This window comes from Nilaparvata lugens, chromosome 13 (assembly GCF_014356525.2).
Source record: "Nilaparvata lugens isolate BPH chromosome 13, ASM1435652v1, whole genome shotgun sequence".
NCBI lineage: Eukaryota > Metazoa > Arthropoda > Insecta > Hemiptera > Delphacidae > Nilaparvata > Nilaparvata lugens.
The window spans coordinates 5171904-5188760 of record NC_052516.1 but is presented as its reverse complement, the minus strand read 5'-3'; the positions used below and the strand labels follow the sequence as shown (position 1 = coordinate 5188760).

Sequence of the window (16857 nt, the reverse complement as noted above, 5' to 3'; positions counted from 1 at the left end):
GCTTAATCTGATGCACTATATTTTTATGAAAATTATCCAACAATCAGTATTTTCATTTATATCTCAATATGGACTTCCTATGTGCTTATTTAGTTGTGCTGCAGTTTGTATTTTTAGTTATATTTGAATGCAGCTTGCTTGGAATTGAATGGTATATCTCCTTGCTGCTGATTTTCCCGTGCATATTCTAAATTTACAGCATTTAGATTTCTATGATCCAAGTTTGGACGTCGTTCGTACCGCGGCATTATTAAGAACAATTAACTATCTATACCATGAGATATTTTCTTATGCTATCTATCTGTAATGACAGAATAAAAGAGTAGGTAAAAACCAATTTAACCAGTTCACTTTGACTTTTATATCAGATTTAATATTATATTATTAATTATGTATTCTGTTATTCTTCTGAATCCTTGTCATTCTAGTACTTGACAAATCAATATTAATTAATAATTTAATCGATATTACACATTAATCAATATTATTTGAAAGAATATCTTTATCTTACAATGGAAATGGAACAGTGATTCCAAATATGTTGTGGAATATTCCAGTATAATAAAATGAATACAGTTGTCTACCTGAATTGTAGTACAGCTAATAACAATGATACTTTCAGCTTTGAAAAGTCAGTCTCAATAAGATGATTAAAAAAAAAACATATTCTGTTTCTCTTCGATTATGAAACTCTATCACCCAGTTGTACAAAACCCTGTTAAATTCGATCATGATTAAATTCCACGAAAACCAATTAGAGAAGGTTTTTCTGAAAAGAAGATTATTTTTCTCTTATTGGTTCTCGTGTTTTTTCAAGACTTCTCTGATTGGTTCACGTGACATTTAATCGTGATTAAAATTTAACAGCCTTCTGTGCAATGCTGGCTTACCTGTGTTGTTCTACAACTGATGATGATGCATCAAATACTGAAAAGTTAGTTAAATGTAAATTAAACTATTCAAGTAGATACGATAACATTGTATGTATATTATATGTAATTATATGAAACATGATTTTTCACTTTTCCTTTTAAGCTTATCTCAAAGGAGCAACTTAACCACTGTTCCCTGTAAGAGATTCATGAGAAACTATCCTTCTTTTAATATTAAAAACACTGGAATATTCCGAAAATATTTTAGGAAATTCTCATAAATCATTCATACCTCCGAAGAAACAATTCTAGTAATGACCAGTTATTACACCTGGATACTGCTGCATAATTATTATCACCATCTATTTCAAGATGAAACTAGTGGTCTATGATTTTGGCAACAGTTTCTGAGAATAATAAACTAAAAACGATTAAAGTGTAACGATTACTACTGTTTTTGCTGGGGTATTTTCGTGGAACAGTTACTGATAATTACTGTGGCAGCTGTTATTATTTTTTGCAAGCTATAATTTTGGAGATGGAGCAGACTGGACAACTTTAGATTACCTTTTTTGGACTAGTTTGGCAATGGAAGGGTAACATTTGCTTCCAGACTAGCAAAGAGGTAAGATGCACTGAAAAGGTGCTGGATTTTTTTCTAGAAAGAAAAATTTATATTACCCGCACACACACATCGATTTTTGTTTGTACGCTATTTTGTCGTCCTTATTGACCGAGCGAAGTGAGGTCTAAGATTCAAGTAGACGGTTTGGCATTTCTCTTAATGTTTATATGTTTATATGTTGCGCATTTACGGCGAAACGCGGTAATAGATTTTCATGAAATTTGATAGGTATGTTCCTTTTCTAATTGCGCGTCGACGTATATACAAGGTTTTTGGAAATTTTGCATTTCAAGGATAATATAAAAGGAAAAAGGAGCCTCCTTCATACGCCAATATTAGAGTAAAAATCAGACTATAGAATTATTCATCATGAATCAGCTGGCAAGTGATTACACAGATGTGTGGAGAAGCCAGTCTATTGCTGTATTTCCATAAGGTCTATATTTTCAATCAGGTACTTGTGGATGAGAATACTGCGTGAGGTCTACTGTTCACAGAACCACTAGTGTATTCTATCAGATTAAACAGAACTTGACAAACATCATCTGTCAGAAACCTATACTATTAAACGAGCAACTTCTGTTTATATGTTCAGATGTTTATATGTTACCGGATCTCGAAAACGGTTCTAACGATTCTCACGAAATTCATAACATAGGTTTATAATATAAAGATTCGATTGCACTAGGTCTCATCCCTGGGAAAACTCGTTGAAGGACATTAAAAGGATAATTATTATTCATCCTTGGAAAAACATCTGATAATAATTATTTCATCGTATGTTGGTGATGTAAGTGAGTGAGCGAGTTCATGTGTGTGGGACTGTGTCAAAATTATGACTCAGCTGTTAAACTTTTGTAATCATTCAATCAGGTACTTATAGTGCCAATTTCAAAAAAGCCGGGTTATTTTCAATCCTGATTAATTCCAGTAGATCCATCTTTTTGAAATGGTCTTCTCTGATTTGGTTCACGTGAAGTTAATCAGGATTAAAATTTGACCGGCTTTTGTGTAACTGGGCCTTTGTGAGGAAAATTTTTGCATTCCTCTGGGAATTAATCTCAATTTACTGTGGTTAGATAGAACATTTCTGTATGAATCTTATGAATGTTATTATAATTTCTTCTTTCGTAAATAAATGTTTTATGCTTTTGTACTCCAGAGCGAAGCTCGGTCCCCGATATTCATGTATTTAATGTAATAGAATTTATAGGGACGGAAAAAATCGTACGAACAAAAATCGATATGTATGTAGCTAGCTAGCCTAAAGGTGCGTACAGATTTACGCGCCGCGAACATGAGCAATTCACTTTTAATCAGCAGATGCCAAGCTTTTTATATCTGTATCTTACCGTTTCTGTAAAAATACAGTTATAATCAGCTGATTAAAAGTGAGATGAAAAGCGTGTATATCTGTACTCAGCTTTAGATGTGTATAGACTTATTTATTTATTTATTTACAACAGTAAATAAATAGTTGTGCCACAATATGTGTACAACTTATGTGCCACGAACACGCACAATTCACATCTCATCAGCAGATGCTATGCTTATTATATCTGTATCTTACTGTTTCTGTACAAATACAGATATAATAAGCATAGGGTGTGGTTACATTGGATGCGTATATGTGCAAGTGCACGTGATGAGCCGAGTAACAAAATCTGGAAAGTGTCATTCAATTATTATGTCATTCATTAATTGAAACACACGTCGTGACATGCATGTAGCTGCTCACACTGAATAACGCAACTAGCAAGCGTTTAGTGTGAGTGTTCCTATTGGTGTCGTCCGATAAGCGATTTCCAATGAGCGATTCAGCAAAAAATAGTCCACTGAGCGATCCATTGTTCAGAATAACAATAAGGATAGGCAGACGCTAAAAATGGGAGGACTTGGGTGTCATTAATCATCAGGGAATGTGACGGAGCAAGGCTAAATGGGTAGTGTCGTGTGTATACTCTATACGATATCATATTGATGATAATGATTGAATCAGAACTTCAAAACCCATCACCTTCCATAAAAACAAATCATTTGTTGTTAAATAATAATTTTATCCAATGAACTGTTATCAATTCTGCAAACTGTTCTCAAAAGTCTGTGCAACTGACTAGCATTTTACTAGTGATATTTGAATCTGTGAGATACTTTATACCTTATCACTTTCCTTGCCATACTACCATAGGTAAGGAAAGTATTGCTTTCCAAAAAAAATTAAGGTACCCTAATTTCAAGTTTTCCATACGTTTCAAGGTCCCCTGAGTCCAAAAACATGATTTTTGGGTGTTGGTCTGTGTGTGTATATGTGTGTATGTCTGTGAACACGATAACTCCATTCCTAATCAACCGATTGACTTGAAATTTCAAACTTAAGGTCCTTATACCATGAGGATCTGACAATAAGAAATTCAATAAAATTGAATTCAAAATGGCGGATAATTACTAAAAAACCATGTTTTTCACGGTTTTCTCGAAAACGGCTCTAACGATTTTCTTCAAATTTATACCATGGATAGCTATTTATAAGCCCTATCAACTGACATGAGTCTCATTTCTGGGAAAATTGCAGGAGCTCCGTAATATTCTTGTGAAAAATGGCGGATAATCACTGAAAAACCATGTTATTCACGGTTTTCTCGAAAACGGCTCTTACGATTTTCTTTAAATTCATACCATGTATAGCTATTTATAAGCCCTATCAACTGACATGAGTCTCATTTCTGAGAAAATTGCAGGAGCTCCGTAATATACTTGAGAAAAATGGCGGATACTTACTGAAAAAACCATGTTTTTCACGATTTTCTCAAAATAACTTGACCGATTTTTTCAAATTCATACTCTGTATAGTTAATTATCAGCTCTATTAACTGGCATGAGTCTCCTTTCTGGGAAACTAATGGGGGGTCCACCCCATCCTTGAGAAATGGACTTTGTAACCTCCTTCTCGTGCATGAGGTAGGTAGGTAGAGCAGTTCATAAAAAGAACACATAGTCGAGATATTTCATCTGTAGAACAGCTGTTTTGACGACTTTAAAAAATGACGACTAAAAAAAATCATCGAATTTCACAATTTACACAAAGGAAAAAGTACTCTGGAAACAATTATATATACACTTATACAAAAGTCTGATCGTAGTTTCAAATATGAGCAAGGAAAGTTGTGTGAGTGTACCACACCAGATTTTATCTATTTGCAGTAGTGTTACTCATTCACTTGAAGAAATGCAGATGATTGATAGAACTTGTTGGAATTGTAAATGTTTATATATAAATATATTATAGGTTATAATGAAGATGAATTTTAACTGTTCGAAGCAGAAAGCTATTCGATCTTTGCTTAACAATTATTACTGATTCCTTTTCAAGGAAGGTGATAGGTACTGATTCAATCATCATCAATGTATTGCGAGTATACACATATACGCTTGTGGCCTGCCTCTGTCACTGTCCCTGATGATTAATGACACCCAAGACCTCCCATTCATAGCGTCTGCCTATCCTCATTGTTATTCTGAACAATGGATCGCTCAGCGGACTGCTAGCCCCAAAATCGCTCATCGGACGAGACTCTTTCCCAGTTTGTTTGTTTCTAGTTGTTTTCTCATCTGCGTGATGAGCTGGAAACATTGAATCTATAGACCTATAGTGAGGTCCACGTTATAATGACAGTATTTTTTCAACTTTGGTTTTGCTATCCTTGTCTATCATTCGACAAAGCCGGTGGTACTACCCTTTTCTAGGTCCACAACGATGCCAATTATGTTTTGACGGTGTGGAAATATAATGAATTAATGGAGAGAATCGGCATCGCTATTCTCCTATCTTTATCCACTGCCATTATAAAGTGGGCCTCACTATAATAATATAATAGAGAAAAGAACAGTAGAAAAGTACATGTACGGTATACGGAATACACGAAAGACGCATCATCACGTATGAACTAAGACTCATCTGATTAACTTAAAATTTTGCATATAGGTTCTTAAATTACCGAGGATGGTTACAGGCTTATTTTCAATTCTTCAAGATTTTAGTACATCAAGTTTCCAGTTTGAAACCCCTAATAATTTTGTTGCAGGAACATATATGGAGGGCACAATCTTCCTGAAGAAATTCATCAATTTCCTGAAGTATGACAAATTCTCCATCAACTCTCTACCTTTTGTACTATCCATCCTGCTTTGCGTCCTAGTGCTGAGCGATGTTTTCAACACGATGCTCATCGAACAAGATGGCGAAGTCACCCTTGTCTCAATCAAGGTCATCTTGGAAGACATTGTCATGTATTTCTGCATCATAGAACACAGTTTAAACCCTGAAAAGAAGTTGAAACTGATAGAGTTAGTGGAGAATGATTTCATGGTTGACAAATCTGAGTACACTGGGAAAAGTGTCGAAAAATGGGAGAGGCTGGAAAAGTTTTTTAATAGAAAACGGAAGGACATGGAGGCGACGTCCAAGTATATTTCTATGTTTATGTTGTTTTTATGTTTGGGGGTGATTAATAGAAATGTTTTCAATACGATGTTGGGTATGAAGCCGGGATCAAAGGGTTCCGAGGGATGGATGACACCCTTCCCCTCTCATACCCCTCCTGATTCAGACCCGTCAGCGTTTTTTGTGTACGCGTTCACTTTACAAACCCTTATAGTGGTAGTTTTAGGTACTGAAGGGTTTTTTATACAAAACACTGTTTGCCTATCGACTGATCGAATTGTAGCTGATTTTGAGACGATTTATCTGTTGTTAGATGATTTAACCAGGGATTTTGGTGGTGAAAGAGAGGGAGAGATGTGTGGAACGATGGGAGAGAGAGAGGAGGAGATGTATGGAAGGATGGGAGAGAGAGAGGAGGAGATGTATGGGAATATAGAAGACAGAGAGGGAGTGATATACAGGAAGATAGCAGACAGAGAGGAGGAAATGTATAAAATAGATGAGGTGGCTCTGAAAAAGGACATGCATCGTATTGTGAAATGTCATCAGAATCTTTTGAGGTAGGTAAGGTGAGAGAGAAAATTGTAAGCAAATTTTATAATTTTTATTGGAAATACGACTTAAAATTGCATGTCACATTCAAATTTATTACATTACTTATGTACAAATGACACTGATTGATAACATTCTTCAAATTTATTTTAAATAAAGAGACTAAGAAATTGTCAAAAACCACAGAATTATTGATACTTAGGAAGACCGGTTTATAACTAGTTTATAACTATAATGTAATCGGAGTTTATAGTTTATCAGAGATTGACAATGGTGTAGCAACCGAAATCGGTCTTTCTAAGTATCAATAAATCTTTGGTTTTTGATAATCTCTTAGTTTTATATTTAATATGAATAATTACCACAATATCAACTTCTCAACTACACACAAAGTTTTTATTTATTCTTTATTAATTCATACAATAAGTGCATAATCAAAATGATAGGGAGAGAAAAAATAAGGTAACCTTGTGCTATTCCTCTCCCAAATTTAGATAAGGTTACACATAGTCCGAAATAGGTTGAGTCTTGTAGTTGTTCACTTCACAAAATTTTCAGTCCTTAATTTTTTCACAGAGTAGATTTTTAAATTTAGATGCTTCAAAACCAAACATAGAAGAAATATTTCACAGTATTATCACTAAAATAGGAAATATTCACATATTAAAGAAACAACTTTGCAGGACTAAAAAACAAACTTAATATTCTAAAGTTTATAGATAGAATACTAAGACAATCCTTGTGCTATTTTTCTTCCAAATTTGGGTGATGACACTTCATCAAACCTTCGTGAGAAATTATTTTAATTGTTACATCATTTTCAATCCCTAGTAAACCATGTTGTAACTATTATTATTATCAAACGAGAATCCCAATTAAATACTGCAAATCACCCCGAAGACTTATGCTACTGCAAATATTGACAACAGGGTAAACAGCTAGAATGTATAAATTAGGAGGTACTGGGTTTGATTCCCGGGCTGACAAATAATTTTTGAATAGTAGCGCTCATCGAATTTCCATCTAGCTGTTCACCCTGTTGTCAATATTTGCAGTGCAGAAGTCTTCGGGGTGATCGATTTACAGCATTTAATTTGGATTTTCGTTTAATAATAATTATTAATTCATTAGAATTTGAATAAATGCAATATCTCGGTAATTTCCATCAGTAGTATGTTGTAACTCTCTATGTTTTCTCTACGTTGTAACCAATTTGAGAGAGATAAAATTTAATTATTAATTTTTATTTCAGGAATTTCAGACTGTGTGCCACAAATAGTGCCTTTTCAATGTCAGTGCTGAATCTGGTTATACTGAATGATTCTTGCTATAACGCATATTTTATGCTCACGGTAAGTCACTTCAATAAAATTTGAATTTAATTCAATTATGAATGAGTCAATCAAATTCAAATTTTAACTCAATTCATCGTGAGCTAATCAATTCAATTATGAGTAACAGAATGTACATTATATGTAAGATTTTTTTGTTTATCACAGTCTGATTTGAGTTTAGTACAGTATGGCAATGAAAGTTAGCGATAGGATTGGTAGATGAATGCCCTAATAAGTGAACGTCTGTCATTGGCCTAGACAAGCCACTCCCACAATTAGCGCCTCCTACATACGTCACTGTGATGGCGGTTCAGCTATTAACTTTAGTAGAGATTAACTACTGATTCATGACGATTTCCTCTCTTATAATAATTGATTCTTGTGACATTGGTTTCGTTAGATGACGTAATTTAATCAATTGTAGTTTAATTAATCATGGTTTAAGAACGTGCAACTGGGAGTCTATAACGAAAATTAAGAAATATTATTTTCTCACAAGTGAGAAAATTATTTAAGTTGATAATGTTTTTACCTTGTTAATTATACCTTGATTATCTGATCACACAACTGGATACGTGATCAGTATAATTTCCAAGATACTATTTAATTTCTACTTTTGTAATTTGTAATTTGAGGAGGAAATAAATTCATTTATTCATAAAAGTTTGGGAATATACTGAGAAGAAACGTTTTGGGAAACCGAAGAACAATAAAGCTGCGTTTACACCAAAGTTATTAACAAAATGTCTATTTTTCCGTCCTTATAGATTCTATTCGATTAAACTGAGCTTGACAAACAAATATGCTCATCATGTGTATGAAGAACCCTATATATATAACCTTTAAACATGAGTGTTGATAGGAAATGTCATTGGGAAATACGACAAGGCAGAACATACAAAAGGATCTCCCTGCCAATAAAAGCCATATGAATAAAATGAAAATAATGTGTATGATAAGTTATGTTCAATCTAATAGAATCTATAAGGACAGAGAAAAAACATTTTGTTGATATAATTTATTTATTTATTCGTTGATATAATTACAAATCATATGAATATAATCGGGATAGAACAACAGGCATAGCCCAAAACTATTCTGTTCCCAAATTTGATAAATAATGAAGTGTCCGAAAAATAGGTTAATATGTTCTTACTGAGGAAATTTAAAGTTCAAAGTTCTGTCCAAGAATATATATTAGCTAGAAATTTTGAATTTAGAATGATTAAAATACCAAATTATAGTCAAATTTTGCACTTAATATCACCGCACTTTGAATAAATTGAGTTATTTCAGAAAATTTTGAAGCCAAAAAGCTTTTTTTTGATAACTTTTGGTGTAAACGTAGCTTAAAGCACAATAATATTTTGAAAAATATTCAATCAATCAACTTGAGACTGATAGGCTCCGTTTATTCTTCATGATCTTTATATTTTCCGACGAGACATGGTCCTAATTTTCTGTTTTTTTTCAGTCGAATGACGTGAAAAGGACTGTTTACTACGGTGTATTATTCACATTGGTCAACCTCACAGTTTTCTTTGTTTATCGTAATGGACAACGTATTTTTAACCAGGTAATTAAACATTTTTCCCCTCCATAATAAAACGGTTCTTCTTGTACAGTTTGATTGATATAAACCACTGTGAAATACAGTGTTAGGGTAGGCGCACACCAGGTCAAGACATGATCAGACACGTTTAGTCACAATACTTCACATAGCTGCTTGTGACGCATTTCACACTGATTAGTCATTGCAATTAGACATGTCTTCATAGCACACCAGGTCAAGACATGATCAGACACGTTTAGTCACAATACTTCACATAGCTGCTTGTGACGCATTTCACACTGATTAGTCATTGCAATTAGACATGTCTTCATAAGCAACTATGTGAAGTATTGTGACTGAACGTGTTTGATCATGTCTTGTCTTGTCTTGGCTCACTGGTATGCGCCTAGCTTTATGCTTACATTGAAAATTTTTCAAATTTATCGAAGATTAATCTTTAAAACTGTATAAGCTAAGCAAGTCTCGATCAATTATTTTGGTCTAGCTATTATGATGTTTTATTTCTCTCACCAGCTGTTGAATTGCAATAAAGCTGCGTTTACACTAAATTTAAAAAAAATTTATATTTTTTTAATTTACATTATAAATTCAAAATGTTTATTTTTCCGTCCTTATAGATTCTATTAGATTGAACATAACTTATCATACACATGATGTGCATATGTGTTTGTCAAGCTCTGTTTAATCTATTAGAATCTGTAAGCAGGGAAAAATAAACCATTTTGTTAATAACTTTGGTGTAAACGCAGCTTATGAGTTGGTTTCACGAATATTCTATTGAGACCAATATTATGAGAATTAACTACTTCATAATTGAAAAATATATTATCTTGACGAATAAAATATAATTTGAATTATTTCAAACAAGAATGAACAGTTAATATTACATCAAATATACCGGTATCAGCTATCCTCTATAGAAGGCAGTAGCAAGGCCGAGAATCAGCAACACTGTTCTCCTATCATTCTCTACTGCAATTATAACGTAGGCCTCACTATATAAGCTTGATTCTCACACCATATCAGTGTCTATTTCCTGTACAGTTCAAATATGATTCCCATGAAATAGGACTATTTCAGTTCATACCAACCGAGAGGGTGTGAACAGTATCATAAGAACGTATGGGAATCAAATTCTCACTGAACTAGACACAGATTTTGATACTGATGTCTGTGAATACAGCTTTATACATACAAAAATATCCTATTATACAATTTTATAACTGTGATTATCGTAGCTTCTGTAAACTTTGGGGTTCAATCTTCACAATTCAAGTTTCAATTCTTTCAAGTTTAATCCTTATCGTATTCCAAGATGTATAACTATCTACAGATGGAAATAAATTGTAAATTGCATTTATTCAGATGCTAATTAATGAATAATTACTATTAAACGAAATCTTTATTTTATTATTAAGCTCATCGAATTTCCATCTAGCTGTTTACCCTGTTGTCAATATTTGCAGTAGCAGAAGTCTTCGGGGTGATTTACAGCATTTAATTGGTATTTTCGTTTAATAATAATCCTATACTATTAAACGAGCAACTTCTGTTTATATGTTCATATGTTTAGATGTTTGGATGTTTAGATGTTTATATGTTTGTATTTCACCGGATCTCGAAAATGGCTCTAACGATTCTCACGAAATTGAGAACATAGTAGGTTTATAATATAAAGATTCGATTGCACTAGGTCTCATCCTTGAGAAAACTTGCTAAAGGACAGTCCCACACACATGAACTCGCTCACTAACTTCCATCACCAACAGACGACGAAATAATTATCATCAGATGTTTTTCCAAGGATGAATAATAATAAATTATCCTTTTAATAAAAGGATCGTCTGTTGGTGATGGAAGTGAGTGAACGAGTTCATGTGTGTGGGACTGTGTCAAAATTATGACACAGCTGTTAAACATTTGTAATCATTCAATCAGGTAGGCCTACTTAGTGGCTGTTGCAAAAAAGCCTGGTTATTTTCAATCCTGATTAATTCCAGTAGATCCATCTTTTTTAAATGGTATTCTCTGATTTGGTTCACGTGAAGTGAAATTTAACCGGCTTTTGTGCAACTGGGCCTTTTTGGATATTTTTGCATCCCTCTAGGAATTAATCTCAATTTACTGTGATTAGATGGAACATTTCTGTATGAATGTTATTATAATTTTTTCTTTCGTAATAATTTTTTATTTTTTTGTACTCCAGAGCGAAGCTCGGTCCCCGATATTTATAATTAATGTATTGTGAGAGCAATAATGGGGTCCTCCTGGTGCTCTCACATATTGTACCTTTTTTATAAATAAATAAATATTATTGTCCTAATTTTTGTTTTCAGAACCAGATTCTGCGACAGTCTATTACACAGCTTCCATGGACGGATAAGCCTCGCTGGTTCAGGCAGACAGTCTGCATTATGATGACCAGGGCCAATGTTGACACTGAGATGAAACCGTATGGCATATATCTGCTCAACTATATGGCTTTCAAAGATGTCAGTTTACCAACTATCTATCATAGAATAGTTTTATATACCTACATGCTAATATCCTCCATTAGAATACAATAATTATCTTATTCAACAAAAATAAAGAAATCATCCATACAGTTGGATAAACGTCAAGTTAATACAATCATCTCAATTGGATTAATCAGTAAAAGCATAGAGAAACAATAGCGTAAGTAGATATCCCATAGTATAGGGAATTTATGTCGCAACTTTTACTGTTATCTCAAGCCGATTACTGTCGATTATTGTCAATTTTTACTGTTTTGTTGGGGTGATAGTGTACGAACGGCACAATTTGAGAGACTACCAGCGTCACACAGCTGCATAGGAAAGAACTACGTGAACTATCGGTTTGGGATAAGAGTAAAAGTTGCGACATAAACGCCCTATACCATGGGATATCTACTTATGCTATCGTTTCTCTATGGTAAAAGCTACTTGGAATTCATCTTGATTCTAAGTTTACTTGGACTAGCCATACAGATTCACTTTGTAGCAGACTAAAAAGATAATATTTTTTATTGAAGAAACTTAAGTCTTGTACCAGTGCTAATCCTGTTCTTACTGCATATTATCATAGAGAAACAATAGCATAAGTAGATATCCCATGGTATAGGGCGTTTTATGTCGCAACTTTTACTGTTATCTCAAGCCCATAGTCCACATAGTTCTATGCCCTGAAGCAGTGTGACGCTGGTAGTCTCTCATATTGTGCCATTCATACACTCTCACCCGGCCAAAACAGTAAAAATAGACAATAATCAACAGTAATCGGCTTAAGATAACAGTAAAAGTTGCCACATAAACACCCTATACCATGGGATATCTACTTACGCTATTGTTTCTCTATGGTTCTATCCCCTGAAGCAGTGTGACGCTGGTAGTCTCTCATATTGTGCCATTCATACACTCTCACCCGGCCAAAACAGTAAAAATAGACAATAATCAACAGTAATCGGCTTGAGATAACAGTAAAAGTTGCCACATAAACACCCTATACAATGGGATATTTACTAACGCTATTTTTCCTATGATATTATGCTTTTTTCACTCCCATCTACAATACCTACAAACTTTACAAGTTTATTTTTATTTTTATTATTTATTATTTAAGTTGATAATGTTTTTACCTTGTTAATTATACTTTGATTATCTGATCACACAACTGGATACGTGATCAGTATAATTTCCAAGATACTATTTAATTTCTACTTTTGTAATTTGTAATTTCAGAAGGAAATAAATTCATTTATTCATTTATTCATATGGAACTCTGTTATGGAGTGACTCTAGTGGTGCGAAAGATGTTTTTCTTTGTCAAAAAAGAGCACTTAGGCATGAGGGAATCTGGCAAGCCGGTGTTTTCAGCCAATGGTTTGCTGACTCTTCCTTGTATTTTCATTTTGAATGCTTGATGTATGTGAAAGATAACCGTAGTTTTTCAATTTAAGAAGAGACATTCATGAATATAACACTAGATCTGGTGGTCGGATTGATCCGAGTCGGGTCAGGCTTGCTTATATTTAATGTTAACCCAAATTCCCCTGAAATGTGTATTAAGGTACTTGATTATTCAAAAGAGAAAATTTATATAGCACTTTTTGTGTAGTTGAGAAGTTGATATTGTGGTAATTATTCATATTGAATGAAAAAGACTAAGAAATTGTCAAAAAACCACTGATTTATTGATAATTAGAAAGACCGGTTTCTTGAGTTTATCAGAGATTGACAATGGTGTAATAACCGAAACCGGTCTTTCTAATTATCAATAAATCAGTGTTTTTTTGACAATTTCTTAGTCTTTCCCATTCAATTTATATAGCACTTTGAAATCAAAAGTAAAGCGCTATTCTCAACCAGTTCATTCATATTTCTATGAAATTTTAAAAATTCATAGTACGCAAAGAATGTACAGCTATTTTAGTGTGAAAATGTTTAATATTCTATCATCTGAAGTTTCAACAGTAGAAGATTTAAGTCTATTTTAACGAAATGGTTGAAGGAGATAGCATTTTACTCGGTTGAAGAAATGTTGAACTGCAATGCCTATCCATAATATTATTGTTTCTAAGCTGCTTTAATTTCTGGTCTGCTCTTAGATTTTGTGACTATGTACGAATGTTTTATATGAAAGAAAGAAAGAAAGAAATATTTATGGCCAAAATCATTAAACAAACTTTACAAATGTGAAAAATATAAAAATTTTCATAAACAATGCATTGCAAAAACTTAAAATTAAAATATTTTCCATTTAAAAATCGACTTTCTTTCTTTCTTTCATGAATAATTATGTTCAAATTACTTTTGTCGATGCAATCAATGTTTGTTTATTGCAATAATAAAAATTTGATTAGATTTACTCGTGGCTGGAGCTCAAGGCTTCTTTTTCCAGTCATGCCAAAAACTATTGTAATTTAATGATTATTTTATTTGTAAAAATATTTCTTGTATTCGGCAATAAATTCATTATTCATTTAGTGTCATCATCTATACTTGATTTGAAATAATCATACATCTTGCCATGCTACCAATTTCTCCTAAATAGGTTGGATAGCATTTCACACCTATTAACCTACAGGAAGTTATCGGCTCCAAAATGGTAGATTCTTGATAAACTATGAATGGATCTATCGCCTATGAATGAGAAATCCAGTTTTCAGAGCAAACCAACTTATAATCTTCAGAAGAATTTTGGCAATATACAACAGAAATCCACAAAAAAATACCTTACACACTTAAGCATCTAACATCATTACAAGCTAAATACTTATCCATTAAATTTATATAGTTGAAAAACAATGGCTATAGGCTTGTAAACACACAAAACAATTTTATACAAAATTAGAACACCATAAAACTGTTCAAAACTCAATTTAAAACATTAAAAATTCACTTAAACAGAAAAATATTCAGAGAACACAAAACCAGAACACATAGCCAGCCACCATTTTTTTAGAGAGACCCTAACAAGTACAGAGTAAAGCCCCACCTCAAAACCAGTGTTGACGTCATGAACACATCACCAATATTAAATTCCAAAAAATTATAAATTACAAGTTTAGAATTTACATTTTACATTTGTTCTCAATAAAACTTTATTTCGAAACTGTTATTTTAAATTTATATACATCCTCTATATTTATAATGATCTATTCATCTGTTAATTCTGTCAACTCAGTTTCGGTGATACCATGTAATGTGCAACACAATTATTTTACGATAAATTCTCAGTTAAAAAGTTGTCCGCATATCGATTACTCTGATATTTACTATCAAGTTTTATAGATCTCGAATTGAAGATTCGATTTTAATCGAGAAAAAATGTAATATTACAATCTATTCATTATGATGAATGAAATGTGATTGATTATTCTAAACAAGGATGAACAGTTTATATTATATCAGATATACCTGTATTAACTATACCTACAGATATTTATACTCTACAGAAGGTATAATGGCAAGGCAGAGAATCGCCAACGCAGTTCTCCTATCTTTCTCCACTGCCATTATAAAGTGGACCTCACAAAATTAGTTGAATTAATGTGAACTAGTATACTTGTATGTCTCTATTATAAGTGTCTTATACTAATGTCCTCTTTGATAGCAGTGATTAGATTTGCCTTGAAATTTTGATTACACTTATTTTAATTATTATTAAATGTCTTGTGATTACAGTTGATGAAGTTTGCCTTCTCGGTGGGAAATGTTCTCTACTCCAAGAAACTTGCAAACCAATCACAAGCGATGTGATGAATGAATAAATTCAACGATTTGGACTTATTTTTATAAAAATATGTTCTCAACAATAAAAATATTGGCTTTGAAAATTTGTAGTCCTGTATTCATTGCACAATTTTTCTCAGTTTCTAAAGGTCAGTATTCATTTCACAATTTTTCTCAGTTTCTAAAGGTCAGTATTCATTTCAAAATTTTCCCCAGTTTCTAAATAAGGTCAGTATTCATGTCACAATTTTCCCCAGTTTCTAAAGGTCAATATTAATTTCACAATTCTCCTCAATTATTTCTAAAGGTATTTTTCTGAGTTCCAGTACAGTATTTATATGCAGCTGAAGTGGCATCCACATAATATTGTTCATAAAATGAATGATTGAATGCAGTTATTAAAATAATGTTCATAAATTGAATAATTTCATGAATGAATGCATGAAAAAGACGAAAAGATGATCTACTTTGTTGAATGATAGACAAGGATATCAACACCAATGTTAATCAAATACTGCCGTTATAACGTGGACCTCACTATAGACCTAATTGTTTATTGTTTTTGAAGGGACGAATTCAAGGATCCAAAGGTTCAAAGAACCCCACACGTCAACCGAAGCTTATTGTGTTCCCAAGTAGTATATTAGTTAGGCAAACCAATACCTGTGTCCTTTACAAGAACCAGGAGTACTATACTGTACTAACATTCCATTCATCACCTGGCTGCAATCCTTGTCGCAATCCAGTGTGATATGCTTGGCAGTCTCTTCAGACTGATTAGTCCTCGTGACCTACGTGAGTTCCACTCCTGGTCTTCTTTGTCGGTCCTTCCGCTGAGGAAGGGGCGGCCAAGTTGCCTCTATGGCGCCTGGCCACCCTTGACTCAGCCTCTTGACCCACACTTGTGCCTGGAGTTTCACCCATCTCTGGTCTCTTGGGTTTTTCTTTTTGCCCCTCCGAAACTCTGCAGGGTCAAAAGCCTCACCTCTCCCAAGAAGTTTTGCCTGAATGGCCGCCCTTCTTTGAGCAGTGGTGAGTTTTGGCCTCTCCACCCACAAACTCGTGACCTACGTGAGTTCCACTCCTGGCCTTTTTGTAGGTCCTTCCGCTGAGAGAGGGGACGCCGAACTGCCTCTAGAGCGCCCGTCGCCCGGCCATCCTCGACTCAGCCTCTTCACCCACATTTGTGCCTGGAGTTTCACCCATCTTTGGTCTCTTAGGTCTTTC

The 16857-nt window shown here is 33.6% G+C and overlaps 1 protein-coding gene across 2 annotated transcripts; it reads left to right on the top strand.

The window, feature by feature from the left end:
• Positions 1 to 1043: 1043 nt before the first annotated feature.
• On the top strand, positions 1044 to 15734 carry LOC111046124. 2 transcript variants are annotated; one of them, XM_039439636.1, is made up of 6 exons: positions 1044 to 1497; positions 5580 to 6498; positions 7743 to 7842; positions 9299 to 9400; positions 11734 to 11889; positions 15583 to 15734. In XM_039439636.1, exons 2-6 carry the CDS (start codon positions 5588 to 5590, stop codon positions 15655 to 15657), a joined length of 1344 nt encoding a protein of 447 aa, XP_039295570.1. In that variant the 5' UTR covers positions 1044 to 1497; positions 5580 to 5587; the 3' UTR covers positions 15658 to 15734. The 2 variants fall into 2 exon arrangements, with proteins under 2 accessions (XP_039295570.1, XP_039295569.1); XM_039439635.1 differs by lacking the exon at positions 1044 to 1497 and having other exon boundaries at positions 5447 to 6498.
• The last annotated feature ends 1123 nt before the right edge of the window (positions 15735 to 16857 follow it).